Raw genomic sequence first — 16120 nt, 5'->3', positions numbered from 1 at the left:
TTCAACAATAGCTTAGAGGTTTTGTGTTTTTTAATTGTCTACTTATAAGAACCATGGGACCTTATTCTTTAGCTACCGTCACTGGATGAGGTAAACTAGGATTAGAACCAGCTATTAAGTGAGCCAAGGCCAATCAAGTTCCTTATGTTCCGAAGTTGAATTGAGGAAGACCCAGCACCACAGATTCTACATTGGAGAGTGCTCTGACCACAGGCTCAAAACAGCCCCTACCCAGTCTGTCGGTGAAAGCCACAGGCAAGCAGCAAACTCTGAAACCATGTCTTACGAGGCAGCCTATTGGGACGCGTTTCCTCTTTATAGCTGTCTTCACAGTGAATGGGCTTCTGCTTAACTATCAGTCTGCACTAACATGCATGCTTAATGCATTCACCCAGAAGATTACAAACCTGATACGGTAAGAAAATGTGGTATACGTACACAGTGGATTTTTACTCACCCATTACAAAGAATGCTATCCTCTCATTTGTAAAGAAGAGAGAAATACCTGGAAAAAAATATTAAGTGAAGTAAATCAGAGACTAAGGTTGCATGTTTTCTCATATGTGGAAGCTAAAATTAGCTCATAAACTTGTAAGTATGTTCGGTGGTATGCAGTGTGTGTGTGTACAAATTATCTTTTAGTAATTTTACAAAGGAGTTGCCATTTAACAAATGAATATAATGTATCTTGATCAATGGCTCTCTCCCTCTCCATATACACACGTGGAAGTTGGAATAGCTGCTGTGGACCTACTCCTGTGCTCTTGTGGTCAGACTGCCTTCTTTTAAACCTAATGCTGTTTGACTGAGGGAAGGAGCACACTGGAGATCTCCTAAGGATGGTTATGACACACACACAGGTGTGCAGTCTCACAACCATGACTCCACCAGACTTACCAATTGTTGGGGATTCATCTTGGCCTTAAGGGGGGAAGGGCGAGGAGAGCACTCCCGAGATGCCGCCCTTCCCCCAGCCCTAGGGCAGTGTGGAAGTGAGCCACACCTATCTCCTTCTGGGTCCGAACCAGAAGGGATAGCTTTGACACCATCCCCCACCTTGCACCAGTGAGCACGTGTGCTCCCCTTTTCGAGCACTTTGTCCAGAGGGCGGTACTATGGGAAGTGACGTTAGCCCATGAGGGAGGTCCTTGGGAGCTGCTCTTGGATGGACAAGCCCGCCGGCCTATCACCAGCTCATGCTCAATCCTCGTCATCACTATTATATTACTGTGAGCCCCTCCCGATTAAATTGGATTGCTCTCCAAGGCGTCTCCGAGATCCGTGTGCGCCTGGCTTCCTTGGTGGGTAAGGAGGGAGGAAAAGGGGATCTCGTTCGGCCGCGTGCACCTTAGGCTAGCCCGTGTCCCTTTGCTCCACCTTGTCCGCCTGCGGGTCGGGCGCCCAGGGGAGAGGGTGAAAAGGGGAGCACTGATAAGGGAGTAAGCTTAGCATCTCCGCACCAGGGGAGGTCAATCTAGCTCAGCAACCAATGTCAAGTAGCCTAAGGACTTAAAGTCCTCTTGGGTTCACAGATACCCTGAAGGTTCGAATTCAGTGTTTACAAATGTATTAGCAGAAATAAGGTAGAACCAAGGGAGAACTCTTGAATCTATCATATCCTTCTCTAAGCCGTTACTATTTTATTGGAAGGCAGGTATAGGATATGCAAAGGAATACTGATTTCTTAAGACCAAGGCTGAGAGATTCCGCCTATTGATTCATGACCAGCAAGAATCCCACCTGCACATCCTTAATTACTCTTGGCTTGGGAAGTGATCTGCAAAGTTACTTGGAGATCAGCCCATCTCCTCACCTCCCAGGCTCATCTACCTCTGAGTTTCCCAGAACCCCACAACAGTACAAGTTCACAGGAGGCCATGAGACTGCCTTGGCTCTAGTACTATTTCTCCCACTCCTGCTGTGACTTCTCTGTGCCAGTTTCCTCATCTGATGAAAGGGAACTACAGTACCCATTTCAGAGCACTGGACATTGCTGACATGATCACCAGCTTTATTTTTTATTGGGGGGGGGGGGGCTGTCACGGGCCTAGGCACTGTCCCTGAGCTCTTTTGCTCCAAGTCAGTGCTTTACCACTTTGAGCCACAGGGCCACTTCTGGTTTACTGGTGGTTAACTGGAGGTAAGTCTCAGACTTGCCCACCCAGGCTGGCTCTGAACTGCGATCCTCAGATCTCAGCCTCCTGAGTAATTAGGATTACAGGCATAAGCCACGGGCACTCACAACTGGTCATGTGCTTCTCCCTGGGTTCAGCCTACCACCCAAATCCTCACTACTGTCTCCTTAATAGCTGGGATTACAGGTATGCACCACCACGCCTGGCCCTAACGTAACCACTATGTATTAGCTGTGTGTTCTGTTCCTATCTCATTGGGTGGTTCCAAGAATAAATACGTGAAGTCAAATGAAAACAATCCAAAGGTTGTTTTTAATAATTAGCAAAATGTTAACTGTTTTGCTAATGTAAGAATGGATCCAACACAGTAGCTCAGCCCTGTAACCCATAACCCAGAGTGGCTGTAGTGACGGGACTAAATGTGGACATCTTCTCAAAGCCCACAGACATCACCCACAGGACACCAACATACACGTCTGCTGTTCAAGAATTCAAAGCGTTCTTGAGCCTTCCGAGAGCATCATGCTGTGCGGTATGGACTCCAGGTGTGCTAGGAGACAGGCATAGGGCAAAGCTTCCTTTCACACTGCAGAATGGCGGCTTGAGATGGAATCTAAGGAGTGTAAGTCCATAGACTCCCTCCACCCCCCCCCCCCCCCCCCGGCCAGCTCCTCCAAGGTGAAGGTCAGTGCTCTCGAAGCTCCTCCGTCCCATTTTGGAGTCCTTCATGGACACAACAACAGGATGTTTGTGTTTTCCTTTGGCCCCAGCACACCTGGGGTGGGCATGTGCCAGGACCAGCTCGCCCACCTCCTTGCAGTTTAAGCTGCTTAGGGGGCTATTCAGGGCCACCTGCTTGTTCTGAACCATCTCTTCAGGCTTCACAGAGCCTCACAATCTTCCCGTCCTCTGCTCTGCGCTGTTCCTATCTGCACGACTACCAAACCTCTGAGCCCTGGATGCCTCTTTTCAGATTTCATAACTTCTTACATTCACTAAGTATTAGCCTTCTGAATTTCAGAATGCAGGTACCTACCAGTTAATACAAAAATGCGGCCTCGCTGTGTGAATTACTGACAGCAGTGGCACAGGGTGAAGGGAGGGAAGGCCTGGTGCTTAGAGCCCTCTCCGCTCTCCACACACACCCGTGACCGCCCTGTGCTCCGCTGCTCTGAGCTCAGCTTGTTTCTCACCGGACTAGAAATGTTCTAGGCACAGAAAGGAAAGCAGCCTGCTCACAGACACAGGTTTAAAGCCAAACTCAAAACTACTTTTGCACCTAAGTGTTCTGAAGGGTATGGGGGGCGCAGAGGTCCGTCTTCAGTGTCTACTTCACCAGAAACATGAGCCTCAGGGCTCAGGGTGCGTGGCAGGCACCGCTAGCAACCTCCTCACTTCTAAGCAGGAAGACAAAAAGGTGTGCAAAACAGAAACTGAGTGACAATCTTTGCCACCCAGAGGGATCAAAATTCAGGATGGTCAAGGACTCACTTTGGCTGGTTGTACCCAGATGTACTGGATACTGGACAAGGCAGGTTCCACCGTTCACCAACAGCTAGTCGGTGGCCCAGCCCCAAACCTCAACTAACCGCACGTGCCAGCTCTACGTGCCCCTCATTTTCAGCCTTTCTGGGCCTGTCCACTCTCTGGAAGCAGGACTAGCAAAAAGAATGGTAGAAAAAAAGAAAGGAGCAGATTTTACCTCCTGGCAACGGCTGCTCCTGCATCCTAGAGTCTAAATGGGTTAAAAAAATGCTAGCCCGCTCCCTGCCTTCCTCACGACGCTAATACCCCATAGGAACTGAAATGCGGAGAGCAGTTCCAAACTGACTTGGGACAAACATCACACCAAAGCAGGGGACAAGTGCCTCAGAGCCGTCGGCCAGATCTACCGAGGAGGCGGAGGACTCAGGCATCCGACTTGCAGATCTTGGAGGAAAGTGCCTCCCCCTTGCTGGTACCAAATCACTGGCCTACCAGTTTCTCAAGGCCCAGAGGCCCAATCCTGAACAAGTGGTAAGGAGATGGAAGTAACTGTCTTGCCCAGGTCTTCAGCACTGGAATAGCTCAGCAGGCCCACACAGGTTCACCTTAAAGCAGTGTCTTCAGGGTGCTGGAGGCAGGCGCTGTGGCAGGAGACAGTGCACAAGGGTCAAAGCTTTGCCAGGTAACCGTCCTGTCCAGACCTGCTGACCCCATCATCTTACTCCTGAGAACTCATTTCCAAGTTACTCTCACTAGGGGAAAAAAAAGCTGCATAGACCAGGATGTGTGCTTTGGCAGCCACATGGTTAACAGAATGGAAACTCTGGAGTGAGGCTCACCTGGCCACTCGGAGTGGCTGAGCCTGGCAGGCTCTGTGAGTCTCCTTTCCCTTGCCTGAGATACACCTATCCTTAGGCCATTGTGAGGCTAAGCCGAGGTAATCCACATAAAGCGCCTAAGGTATAATGGGAGCTCAGTCACATAGGTTGGCGCTTAGCATTTATCACACACAAGAACAGAAAGGGAATACAGAGAAAAGGAAAAAGTCAGCAGAGTAACAGAATTGAAGGGAAGGCTTCCATGACCATTCTGACAATATCATTTTAGGTCTTAGACATTTTGTACATGTGTGGAAGATACTACAGATTGTTGAGCTCTGAAGCTTAGGAAAAAGGAACCAAGGCAGACAGTTGGCATGTTTACCAAGTCATCATTTTTCTTTTTTTTTGTTGCCAGTCCTAGGGTTTGGACTCAGGGCCTGAGCAGTCCCTGAGCTCCTTTTGCTCAATGCTAACACTCTACCACTTGAGCCACAGCGCCACTTCTGGCCTTTTCTGTTTACATGGTACTGTGGAACTGAACCCCCGGCTTCATGCATGCTAGCCAAGCACTCTACCACCAAGCCACATTCCCAGCCCCCTATCATTTTCTTGATTTCACATTTGGGAAACTGAGGTCAGGTGATCTTCCCAGACCATAGAGCCCACTGAAAACAGACAGATGGACTTACAAGTCAGGGCTCCTTCCTCCGTATCACACTCTCTGGCAGTGTGAATATGGAGGTGATTATTGAAAGCTTTGAGTCTCCCTCAGAGATTCATCAACACCCATTACACACACATGAAAAATAATATGGCATTAACACAACTGTAGAAGGCCAGAATCCAATTTTTATCCTGTACTTCAATTTGGTGTGGGAATGAGGAGCCCTGTGACCTGTACTCGTCCCAGAGCTAACCAGCCCCCCAAGTCACAGCACATCAAGGGGTGCCCTACAGAGGGAAGTGACAGCTAACAAGAATCTACATTCCACTGATGTGCAAAGGTGAAGACGGCCTGCCAACAGGCCCAAATGATTCTGAAGGCCACTTTCATTAGAGCACTTAAGGAAGGGGCCATTTCTGTACTGTTTAGTGTTTTTTGTTTTTTCATAGGTCATGGAGCTTGAACTCAGGGCCTGGGCACTGTCCCTGAGCTTTTTCACTCAAGGCTAGCTAGCACTCTATCACTTTGAACCACAGCTCTACTTCCAGTTTTCTAGTGATTAATTTGGATTTGAGAGTCTCACAGACTTTACTGCCTGGGCTGACTTTGAAGCACAATCCTTAGATCTCAGCCTCCTGAGTAGCTAGGTGTGAGCCACCGGCACCTGGCTTTGTCTTTTTTTTTTTTTCCTAAGCCTCTGAAAAGAACAATAAATACTTCCTGTATCATTCTACAAGAACTGACCCACCCTTTTTAGGCAAATAGACAAAGGGTAGCACATACATACAAAAGTGGTAGGTGATAAGTAATAACAGAGGCTGAATAATTACAAACTTGAGGTCAAAATCACTAATCACTCACTAATATCCAAAATCCCAAGTAGAATAAAAGCCAATCAAAAGAATAAGAAAATGCTTTCCTTCTAAATACATGTGGCTTCTTTTTTTGATTGTGTGTGTGTGTGCGTGTGTGTGTGTCAGTCACAGATTGAACTTGGGGCCTGGGCGGTGACCTTGAGCTCTTTTGCTCAAGGCTAATGCTCTACCACTATGAGCCACAGTGCCACTTGAGGTTTTCTGGTGGTTAATCGGAGATAAGAATCGCCAATTTTCCTGCTCACACTGGCTTTGAACTGCAATCTTCAGATCCCAGCCTTCTAAGCAGCTAGAATTACAGGTCTAAGCCACCAGTGCCCAGCAAGCAAAACATTTTGAAGGGCAATTCGTCAGCAGATGTAAGATGCACTTTACAGTATCTCTACTCACTGGTTTCCAGCTTTGAGAAATACTCCCAGAAGAATCATGAGCAAAGGTGTTTACAAATAAACAAAACAAGACATACCCCAACACGCTATGTAACAGGAGGCAGTGACACACGTTCCATACCCACAGTGAAATACTAGCCAGCCTCAGGAATCATTCGGAGAGGGCTCAAGCAACTAACAGGAACACATTATCAATGACTCATAAAACTAAGGCTAGGGGCCGGGGATATGGCCTAGTGGCAAGAGCGCTTGCCTCGTATACTTGAAGCCCTGGGTTCAATTCCCCAGCACCACATATACAGAAAACGGCCAGAAGGGGCACTGTGGCTCAAGTGGCAGAGTGCTAGCCTTGAGCAAAAAGAAGCCAGGGACATGTATGCGAGGCAAGCACTGCCGTATTCCCAGCCCATCAAATATTTACATCTAATCTTTACAACAGTCAAGGAACATCAAAGAAAAGGAACTCAAAGAGGTCCTTGACTTGCTCAAAGTGACAAGGCTACCATCTAAAAGTCTGGATGTGAATTTGGCCCAGTGCAATGGTACCCACTCTCGTCAACCAGTTGGCCAGCTCCAAGTTCCCCAGTACTGGAGCCCAGGTTGCATTTCCCCACAGACTCACCTGTGAGCCGGAGGGCAACACCTGGGAGGTGGGCTCCTCAGACAGTGCCGCTCCCGAGGCCATGGGGCTCAGCGTCGTGATCCTGCTTGGCTGGCCGCGGAGCGTCAGGGTAATGGTGGTGGGGACCTTCAAGCCTGAGAGGGGGCGAGGAACAGGAGAGCAGTTTTTTGTTTGTTTGTTTTGCCAGTCCTGGGCCTTGGACTCAGGGCCTGAGCACTGTTCCTGGCTTCTTCCCGCTCAAGGCTAGCACTCTGCCACCTGAGCCACAGCACCACTTATGGCCATTTTCTATATATGTGGTGCTGGGGAATCAAACTCAGGGCTTCGTGTATACAAGGCAAGCACTCTTGCCACTAGGCCATATCCCCAGCCAAGAGGAGAGTTTTGGTCATAGTCTCTAGTCTCTGCTAAGGTTTTCCTTTCCTGGAGGTTTTTTTTTTTGCCAGCCCCAGGGCTTGAACTCAGGGCCTGGACACTGTTCCTGAGCCTCTCTGGGCTCAAGGCTGGTGCTCTACCACTTGAGCCACAGTGCCACTTTTGGCCTTTTCTGTTTTCGTGGTATTGAGCAATCGAACCCAGGGCTTCATGCATGCTAGGCAAGAGCTCTACCACTATGCCACATTCCCAGCCCACTAGAGTTTTTTTTTTTTTTTTTCCTAAAAGGCAACAGGAACCAGTCTGTGCTCTTTTGCCCTTTCTGGGGAATGGGGACCCTGTGGGCTGGGTTCAGACCTTGACTTCATGATACTGGAAGGTCTAGGGAAGACCCAATCTCGGAACCTCAACAGTTCTTGTGACTCACCCGATGCCTGGTTAGAGATCTGAGCCAAGCCCGGGAGGCTGCTTGCCAACTTAGCCAGGCCCCCGTTGGTCAGCAACTGGTGGATGGCTGTGGGCTTCCCGCCAGGAGTGGCACCCAGGGAGGAGAGAGTGGTGGCCACAGGAATGGTACGGACGATGGTGCTGGTGCCCGTGGTGATGGTCCCCAAGCTCTGCATCGGGGTGGGCAACTTCACACTGGCGGCCTGCTGGACAACAAGTTCAGGCAATCAGAAGCTGCCGCGCAGCAGCAGCACTCAAGCCTGGAGAGCCCACAGCACATTATTAATGGCCAACACATACCGAGGGTCCACAGCATGCAAGGCAACCCTTCCACACAAAGCTCAAGAAGCTTGCCCAAGCCACATGCAGAAAACTCAAAGTGGACCCTAGCCTATCACCATGCACCAAGATCAACTCAAAATGGATCAAGGACCTCAACATCAGACCTGAAACTACTGAAGGACAGAGTAGGAAAGACGCTAGAACTTATAGGCACAGGCAGGAACTTCCTGAATAGAGTCCCAGGGGCACAACAGATAGGGGAGAGACTCGACAAATGGGACTACTACAAAATAAAAAGTTTCTGCACAGCTAAGGACATAGCCACCAAACTAGAAAGACAGCCAACCCTATGGGAAAGGATCTTCACCAGCACAGCAACAGACAAAGGCCTAATATTCGTCATCTACAGAGAACTCAAGAAACTAAGCCCCTCCAAGCCCAATAAACCAGTTGTTAAATGGGCAAAGGAGCTAAAGAGAGACTTCACAAGAGAAGAGATAAAAATGGCAAAGAAACATATGAGGAAATGTTCAACATCCCTGGTAGTAAAGGAGATGCAAATAAAAACAACCCTGAGATACCACCTCACCCCAGTGAGAATGGCCTATACTCTGAACTCAGGCAACAACAAATGCTGGAGGGGGTGCGGGGAAAGAGGAACCCTTCTCCACTGTTGGTGGGAGTGCAAACTAGTACAACACTTTGGAGAACAGTATGGGGGTTCCTCAAAAAGCTCAACATAGACCTACCCCATGACCCAGCCATACCACTCCTAGGCATCTATCCTAAACAACAGGTCTCAGGATATCAAAAAGACATCTCCACATCCATGTTTATTGCTGCACAATTCACAATAGCCCAAATATGGAAACAACCCAGATGCCCCACTACAGATGAATGGATAAAAAAAAAAATGTGGTACCTGTACACAATGGAATACTACATAGCAATTAGAAACGATAAAATAATGGCATTTGCAGGGAAATGGTCAGAACTTGAACAAATAATGTTGAGCGAGACAAGCCTAGAACACAGAGAACAAAGAGGCATGGTCTCCTTGATATGACTGGGGGGGGGGGGGGGGAGGAGGGGACGGGACAGCAGAGACCAGGTCTACAAAATAACAAACTTCTTTTCAAATGGTATTTCCACATGTTTTGGTCAACAACTTTATTATTTATCTAAAACCCAACAACTACTAAACAAACATAAAAAGATCTAGGATAGAGCTATCGGTGGATCACAATGGCTCAACAGCTATATACACATGATTGCATAAGATAAGGATAAGCAAAAACAACTCCAAGAGAAGGACACAGGAGGATTCTATTGATGTCGTTACAGTTAATGTTCTAAGTAAATTTCCTTTGGCGTACCCTACATGGTTACTGTACATGATTTTGGTACACTGGATATTGTATATATGCCTACCTGAACTAGGGAAGGGAAAGAAAACTGAGGGTGCAACAGATAGCACAAAAAATGTACTCACTGCCTTATTATGTAACTGTACCCCTTGTCAATACCTTGTCAATAAAATTAAAAAAAAATAAAATTAAAAAATAAAATTAAAAAAAAAGAAGCAGCTTGCCCAAGGTCACACAGTAAGTGATGGGCCATAATCATTGTTAGCTCTTCAGCTGGGCAGCTGGAAAGGCTGTTTGTCCTTGATCCACTAACGCTTCACCCACTGACTTTTGACTCAGTCTCCCTGCCAAAAGCAATTAGGCCAAAGAGTCCTCTTCCCTGTTCCTGCCTACACAGTGAAAGGGACAGCCATGTACCTGCGGGGCTGGGCCCGGGGAGGGGCTTGCTGGGAGGCCAGAGGTCTTGCTGCTAATGTCCTGCAAGCTGAAGCTGAGGCCCTGGAGGAGGCTGCTGGCTGACGTGGCCCCTAAGAGAGAACACAGCAGTTATTAGCACTGCTCGATCGTCTGCAAATACCCACAGACATCCACACTGTCCACCATCACCATAACCGAGCTTACGCGGCGGCCCTCACCCTTGCATGCTCCTCTACATTCACAAAGACACTTGGGTGTCTCCTGGCATGCACACAGTGGGTACCAGGCACGGCCTTGGGGTCTCCCCGGTCACCTAACCTGTGGCAAACCACCAGCCCTGCATTTTTTTTTTTTTTGCCAGTCCTGGGCCTTGAACTCAAGGCCTGAGCACTGTCCCTGGCTTCCTTTTGCTCAAGGCTAGCACTCTGCCACTTGAGCCACAGCGCCACTTCTGGCCGTTTTTTCTATATATGTGGTGCTGGGGAATCAAACCCAGGGCTTCATGTATACGAGGCAAGCGCTCTTGCCACTAGGCCATATTCCCAGCCCCCAGCCCTGCATTTTGGACAGTATTTGAAAAAACCAAGAGCTTGAGTCCTACTTTTTAGAACCCCTCCCCGCCCTACTCCTTCACTTCCAGAGAAGAGGAGGAGATGTTAAAGCCAAATGGATTACCTCACACATAGCCCAGTATCCTCAAGGCAAAGAGAAAGGTTATCATAAAGGAGAGGGACAGCTGCAACAACCCAGCCCACTGAACTCAGGCAATTAGCTTGTCCGTGCAGGGCATGTTAGGGAAAATAAGGCACAAGAATAGACTGAAAAACATCTTGGTGTATTATAATATAGCCCTGCTTCCAATTTTATGCAATCAGACGTATTTAAAACATCAAAATAAGCCAAGCACCAGTGGCTCACACCTGTAATCCTAGCTACCCAGGAGGCTGAGCTCTGAGGATAGCAATTCAAAGGTAGCCAGGAGGGCTGGGAATATGGCCTAGTGGCAAGAGTGCTTGCCTCGTATACATGAAGCCCTGGGTTCAATTCCTCAGCACCACATATATAGAAAAGCTGGGGGCTGGGGATATAGCCTAGTGGCAAGAGTGCCTGCCTCGGATACACGAGGCCCTAGGTTCGATTCCCCAGCACCACATATGCAGAAAACGGCCAGAAGCGGCGCTGTGGCTCAAGTGGCAGAGTGCTAGCCTTGAGCGGGAAGAAGCCAGGGACAGTGCTCAGGCCCTGAGTCCAAGGCCCAGGACTGGCCAAAAAAAAAAAGAAAAGCTGGAAGTGGCGCTGTGGCTCAAGTGGTAGAGTGCTAGCCTTGAGCAAAAAGAAGCCAGGGACAGTGCTCAGGCCCTGAGTTCAAGCCCCAGGACTGGCAACAAAACAAAACAAAACACAAAGCTAGCCAGGGTAGGAAGCTCATGGCACGCTTATCTCCAATTAACCAGTAAAAAGCCAGGAGTGGAGAGTTGGCTCAAGTGATAGAGTACCAACCTTGAGGGAAAAAACTAAGGGACAGCATGCTGGCCCTCAGTTCAAGCTCCAATACTGGCACACAAAAAAGACAACAAAAAGCAAAAGCATCAAAATGAAACACAGGGTCACACCATCCAAAAAGAAATGTACTCATTACCTGATGTACCTTCATAATAACAATTTTAAAGTTTTAAAAAAAAAGAAACATGTATTTTCCATTAGTAGTTCCCATTTTTACAGCAGAGTATACAGCTCTTGCACATTTGGACATTTATATATTGTGGGTGTTAAGACTAAATTCCCCTCACTCAAGCGAATTCCAGCTTTCTGGCATCCTCTAGGACCACAGTGAGGCCCAGAGGCACGACCTCCAGGCCTAGCTCCAAGAATGCTCCTAAGCACCCCTTGGCAGCAGACCAGAAAGCGTTTGCTAGTGGGGGGACGACAGGCTCTAAGATACCTGGGAGGGAGCTGCCAGGAGAGGGGGCCACCAAGCGGCTTTGCAAAGTGTGCAGGGCACTGGGAGTGGTGCTGCTGGAGGCAGGGCTGGCCGAAACGCCACCCTCAGAAGAACTCGGCCTAGAAACAAAGGAACTATGTCATCCCAAGGTCACAAGGCAAGAGACCCCGGCAACACAGGGAATGGCCACTTTGGGGACAGCAAGGCTTTCAACACTGGACACAGGCTAGAACCTGTAGTTTCTTAAGTTCCCTCTTCTGAACTCTACCTCTATCTATTCTCCTAAAAGAGCTTACAGCAAAGTCAGGGACGTTCTGTAATGACCTCTGAACTAACCCAAATAAAGGACAAACTCCCAATCAGAGAGAAGTTACATCCCACAATTGATAAGCCCCAGAACCTACCATCTTCCTGAAGCACTAAAGGGTTCAAGGAAAGAAGGAACTAGAGACAGACGAGGGAGCACTCACTTGGCAGTGGTGAGAAGCCCGGTGAGCTCCTTAGCCCCTGCTGAGGCCTGCCCTAGTGTCATGGCGACAGGCTTTCCTCCAGCAGCTGCAAGACAGGAAATCCCAAGGCCACCGGTCAGTCCTACTGGGCTCCTACCTTTCTGAGTTCCACAACCCAAGCTAAGTACAAGGTGCTATAGGCAGAGATTGGATAATGAAAAAAGAAGGCTGTTAGGACAGGGAGTGTGTTGGATTCTTGTTTTCTTTCATTTCCTAAGCTTTCAAGTCTGTCTTTCATAGAGGCCCCTACAGTTCCTGCCAGCCCTTGCCTCCCTGCCCTCCTGTGAGCAAGGTGGCGGCCCACTCACGCAGCAGCTGCAACCTCATGCCTCTTCGGCTCTGGGCTGCTCATTCTGAAGCCGAGGCTGAGCCGCCCACCTGGTGAGCAGCCTCCAAGGGGAACAGGATGTGCCGAAGGAACTGGGCACCAGAGACTCACCTTCTGACACTCCTTGGGAAGGAGTGCAGGGTCCCCCAGAAGAGTCCCCTTGGGAGATAAGGGACACCTTGATCTTCGGTCTCTTAGAAGTCTTACTGCCAGGAAGAGGACTGGAGGGATGGTGCCGTTTCAGCTGGACCCTCAGCTCTTCTTTCTCTGCCTCTTCCACTGGTTCTGATGAAATGGGAACTAAGAGATGGAGTTGAGGTGAAATCCTCCACAAGCCAAGAGGGCCTGGTGGATACTGCTAGCCAACACCAGCAAAGACCAGCCATGTGGGAACAAACAGGAGAGCCACCCTGCAAGTAGGGCCACATTTCACAGGTAGACCTCAGAATCCACCAGGCCCTTCTCCGAGGATATCTCCTTCTCCATCTAGAAGAACCCTTCCCTAGAGACGGATAGGAAGGGGCTTTAGAGAACAGAAGACTCTCTGAGCCTGCCTGGCAAAGATCAATAGTACCACCAAACAGAGGACTCACCACATGGCTCTAAACAGTCCTTCCCAAATTCAAGGAATGCCATCATATTCCTGTTGCTGGCTCTCCCTGCTTTCGCTCCACAGCTAGGAGGCAGGAACCCAAGGAGCAGTAGGTGTCCCAATCCTCTGCAAAGAGGAGTTTCTAATAGACTCCCAGGAGTGCTTCCATCCCTAAGAGCCCAAGGTTGAAGGTCTGCTTGCCAAATGGAGGCAAAGAGAAAGACCATCACCAGAACTTCAAGCTGACTCTGGATAGCAAATAGGTGAGGAACCATCATAGCACAGGCAGCGTCACAACTCCTGCCCAAAGGTAACAGGGCAGCAATAGGCTATGTCACAACTTAGTCCCTCGGTCATAGGTAGAACAGAGAAAGGCCATCTATCCACCTATGGGCCTCCATTTCCATTGACTCAAACAGACTCACTGTGCACACAGACTTTCTCACAGGTTACTTCTGTGTTTTTTCTTTTGTTGTACTGAGGATTGAATCTGGGGCTTTGCACATGCTAGGCAAGTATTCTTACAGGTTGAGCTGCATGCCCAGCCCTTTTGTCTGTATTTTGTTTTTACTTTTATTTTTAAGTCAGTCTTGGGGCTTGAACGCAGGGCCTTGGAACGGTCCCAGAGCTTTTTCGCTCAAGGTTAGCACTCTACCACTTTAAGCTACAGCTCTACTTCTGGTTTCCGCCTGGGCTGGCTTCGAACTGTGATTCTCGGTTCTCAGCCTCCTGAGTCACTAGGATTACAGGTGTGGGCCAGCAGTGCCCGACTATATTTTGTTTTTGAGATAGGGTTTCACTAACTTTTCTGGGGCTAGTTTCTAACTCATGATCTTCCTGCCTGTTCCCAAGTAGCTGGGATTACTGGCAGGTGTCACCACGGCTGCCAGGGTTCTTTCTCTTTAAATTTAGACGTCATTGCAGACCAAGCAGCTCTGGGGCAGGGAGGGAGGCAGCAACCTCCCCCTACTTGCAGGGAGGGAGGGGCAGGATTCTGGCATGGAGCCACAGTCAAGGCATCTTTAGCTGCAAGGACTGCTCAGGAAACAAATGCGGGGCTAAAACCAAAGGAGGAAGGTAGATGGCTTCTAAGTAGCTGGTATGCTTGCCTCCGCCAGGATGAAAACAAGAACTCAGAGCAGAGAGAAAACAGACAAGGAAACCCATGCTCATAGGCAATGGGCATACCAAGGAAAAGTAAAACCAAGTGCAGTAAAAGAACCACAATAAGAAAGAAAACCACCACGAGAAACAGAAAAAAAATGAATACAAAGGAACTAAAAAATAAAAAGAATCAGGAGACAGAAGAAGAGAAAGAACCGGAAGAAAGTAGAAAGACAGTGAAGAATGATGAGGGGGTAATAAAACAGGGGGAAAGCAGCAAGCCCAGGGCAAGTAGGTGAGAGAAAGAGCGATACTCACCAAAGAGACAGGAGGAGGTGCCGGGAGGAAGAGCTTTCCTCACCAGCATGTTTTGTTTCAGAAAAGCAGCAAACTGTGCTGGAATGAATCAGAAAGAATTACAGAATCATGGCCAGCCAGAGAAAGGAGAGGTGTGGGAGTAAGAAAAAGAAAACAGCCTAAAGGGGGTCTTTCTGAGGTCACCGAGCTTGAAAGCTGGCTGTTATGTAGCAGTTCCATGGAATCATCTAGACTAAATAGTAACATACACCTGCACCATGGGGTCATTGCCATGATTCACCCAGCAAGGGCGAGAGCAAGAGAGCATGGCACCTTAGTGAGGGCTCTGTTTATGGTAACTATCATGCCCTGCTTGCCCATATCTGCTACAGCCATGTTACACAGCTGCTGCTGTCTCCCATGACACTCTGGAACCACGCTGAACCCAGTTTACCACAGCCATCCAGAGCTCCAGAGATTCTCCATTTATCACTAGCTATCTTTAATCACCTAAGGGCGCACCAGTCACTGAGAACATGGCTCTGACCAGCCCTTGAGAAGAGCCAGCTCTCAGGGCAGCCATGGAAGCTCTAGGAGCTAGCCTTCTTTGCTCCTTGTTAGTACTCCTCTTATGAGCAAACTCACAAGAGTCTGGGTGTAAGTTCTAACATTCAGGCTCCACTAAAAGTAACACAGGAGAGGTGAGTAGATTATCTTTCTCAACACTTAACATCCTCTATTTCACAGCCAGCTTGGGCTGTTGCCTCTTCTGATGCACTGGCAAATATTTCTAAGAACCTTAGATAACCTTACATGGTCTTTGATATATCATCACTGTGCAAGAGGCTCTAGTTCAAGGCCATCTACCGCAATTACTCTCTGTGTGTATATGTGTGTGTGTGCGCGCGCGCGCGTGCGCACATGCACTTGAGGGGGTAGAGCCACTGTCAGCTTCTTTCTTGGTCTTCTTTTTCTATAGCTTGCACTATTAGTTCCCCTAACATCAATCATACACACACATCCCAGCTTCATCTAAAACCTAACCTCAGAACTTTGATCTACTCTATGAAAGGTCTCAGTGTGGGAATCCTAAAAAGGATTCCCAAAGGCAAAACAAAAAAAGAGCATGATGCCAGGTGAGCTGTTTTAGAATCTGATGAATAAAATCAGTCATGCTGTACGTGTCACTTAGAAAGCTCCCTGACTGAAGGGGTGGCTGGCAGTGCTTGGAGAAAAGACAGCTTCCCCAGTTAAGAGAAAAAAGCTAGGTCAATACACAAATAGTCAGCTATAAACCCACACTCTCTAACACACCAACACAAAGCTCTAACTAGTGACCACAAAGCCCCACTAACATGCAGTCCTTAGGATTCATTGCAACCTAATTTTGTCTAGACAGGAATGTGGGAAAGGGTGTCTCTCATATCTACCAGAAAGAAGCTGCAGATCTAATACTTTCCAGCTACCAC

At 48.5% G+C, this 16120-nt stretch overlaps 1 protein-coding gene across 1 annotated transcript in view; it reads right to left on the bottom strand.

Annotated features, from left to right (window-relative positions):
- Positions 1 to 2428: 2428 nt before the first annotated feature.
- The window catches only part of Kansl3 (KAT8 regulatory NSL complex subunit 3), a 38890-nt gene continuing 25198 nt past the window's right edge, over positions 2429 to 16120 (bottom strand). Inside the window, 8 exon segments of the mRNA XM_048352310.1 lie at positions 2429 to 4261; positions 6992 to 7125; positions 7794 to 8016; positions 9880 to 9989; positions 11822 to 11940; positions 12292 to 12376; positions 12770 to 12958; positions 14673 to 14750. Coding sequence (XP_048208267.1) covers positions 4241 to 4261; positions 6992 to 7125; positions 7794 to 8016; positions 9880 to 9989; positions 11822 to 11940; positions 12292 to 12376; positions 12770 to 12958; positions 14673 to 14750 — 959 coding nt within the window. The 3' untranslated portion in view covers positions 2429 to 4240.

This window comes from Perognathus longimembris, chromosome 8 (genome assembly GCF_023159225.1).
Source record: "Perognathus longimembris pacificus isolate PPM17 chromosome 8, ASM2315922v1, whole genome shotgun sequence".
NCBI classification, from domain to species: Eukaryota; Metazoa; Chordata; class Mammalia; order Rodentia; family Heteromyidae; genus Perognathus; species Perognathus longimembris.
This window is presented reverse-complemented; position numbering and strand designations above follow the sequence as displayed.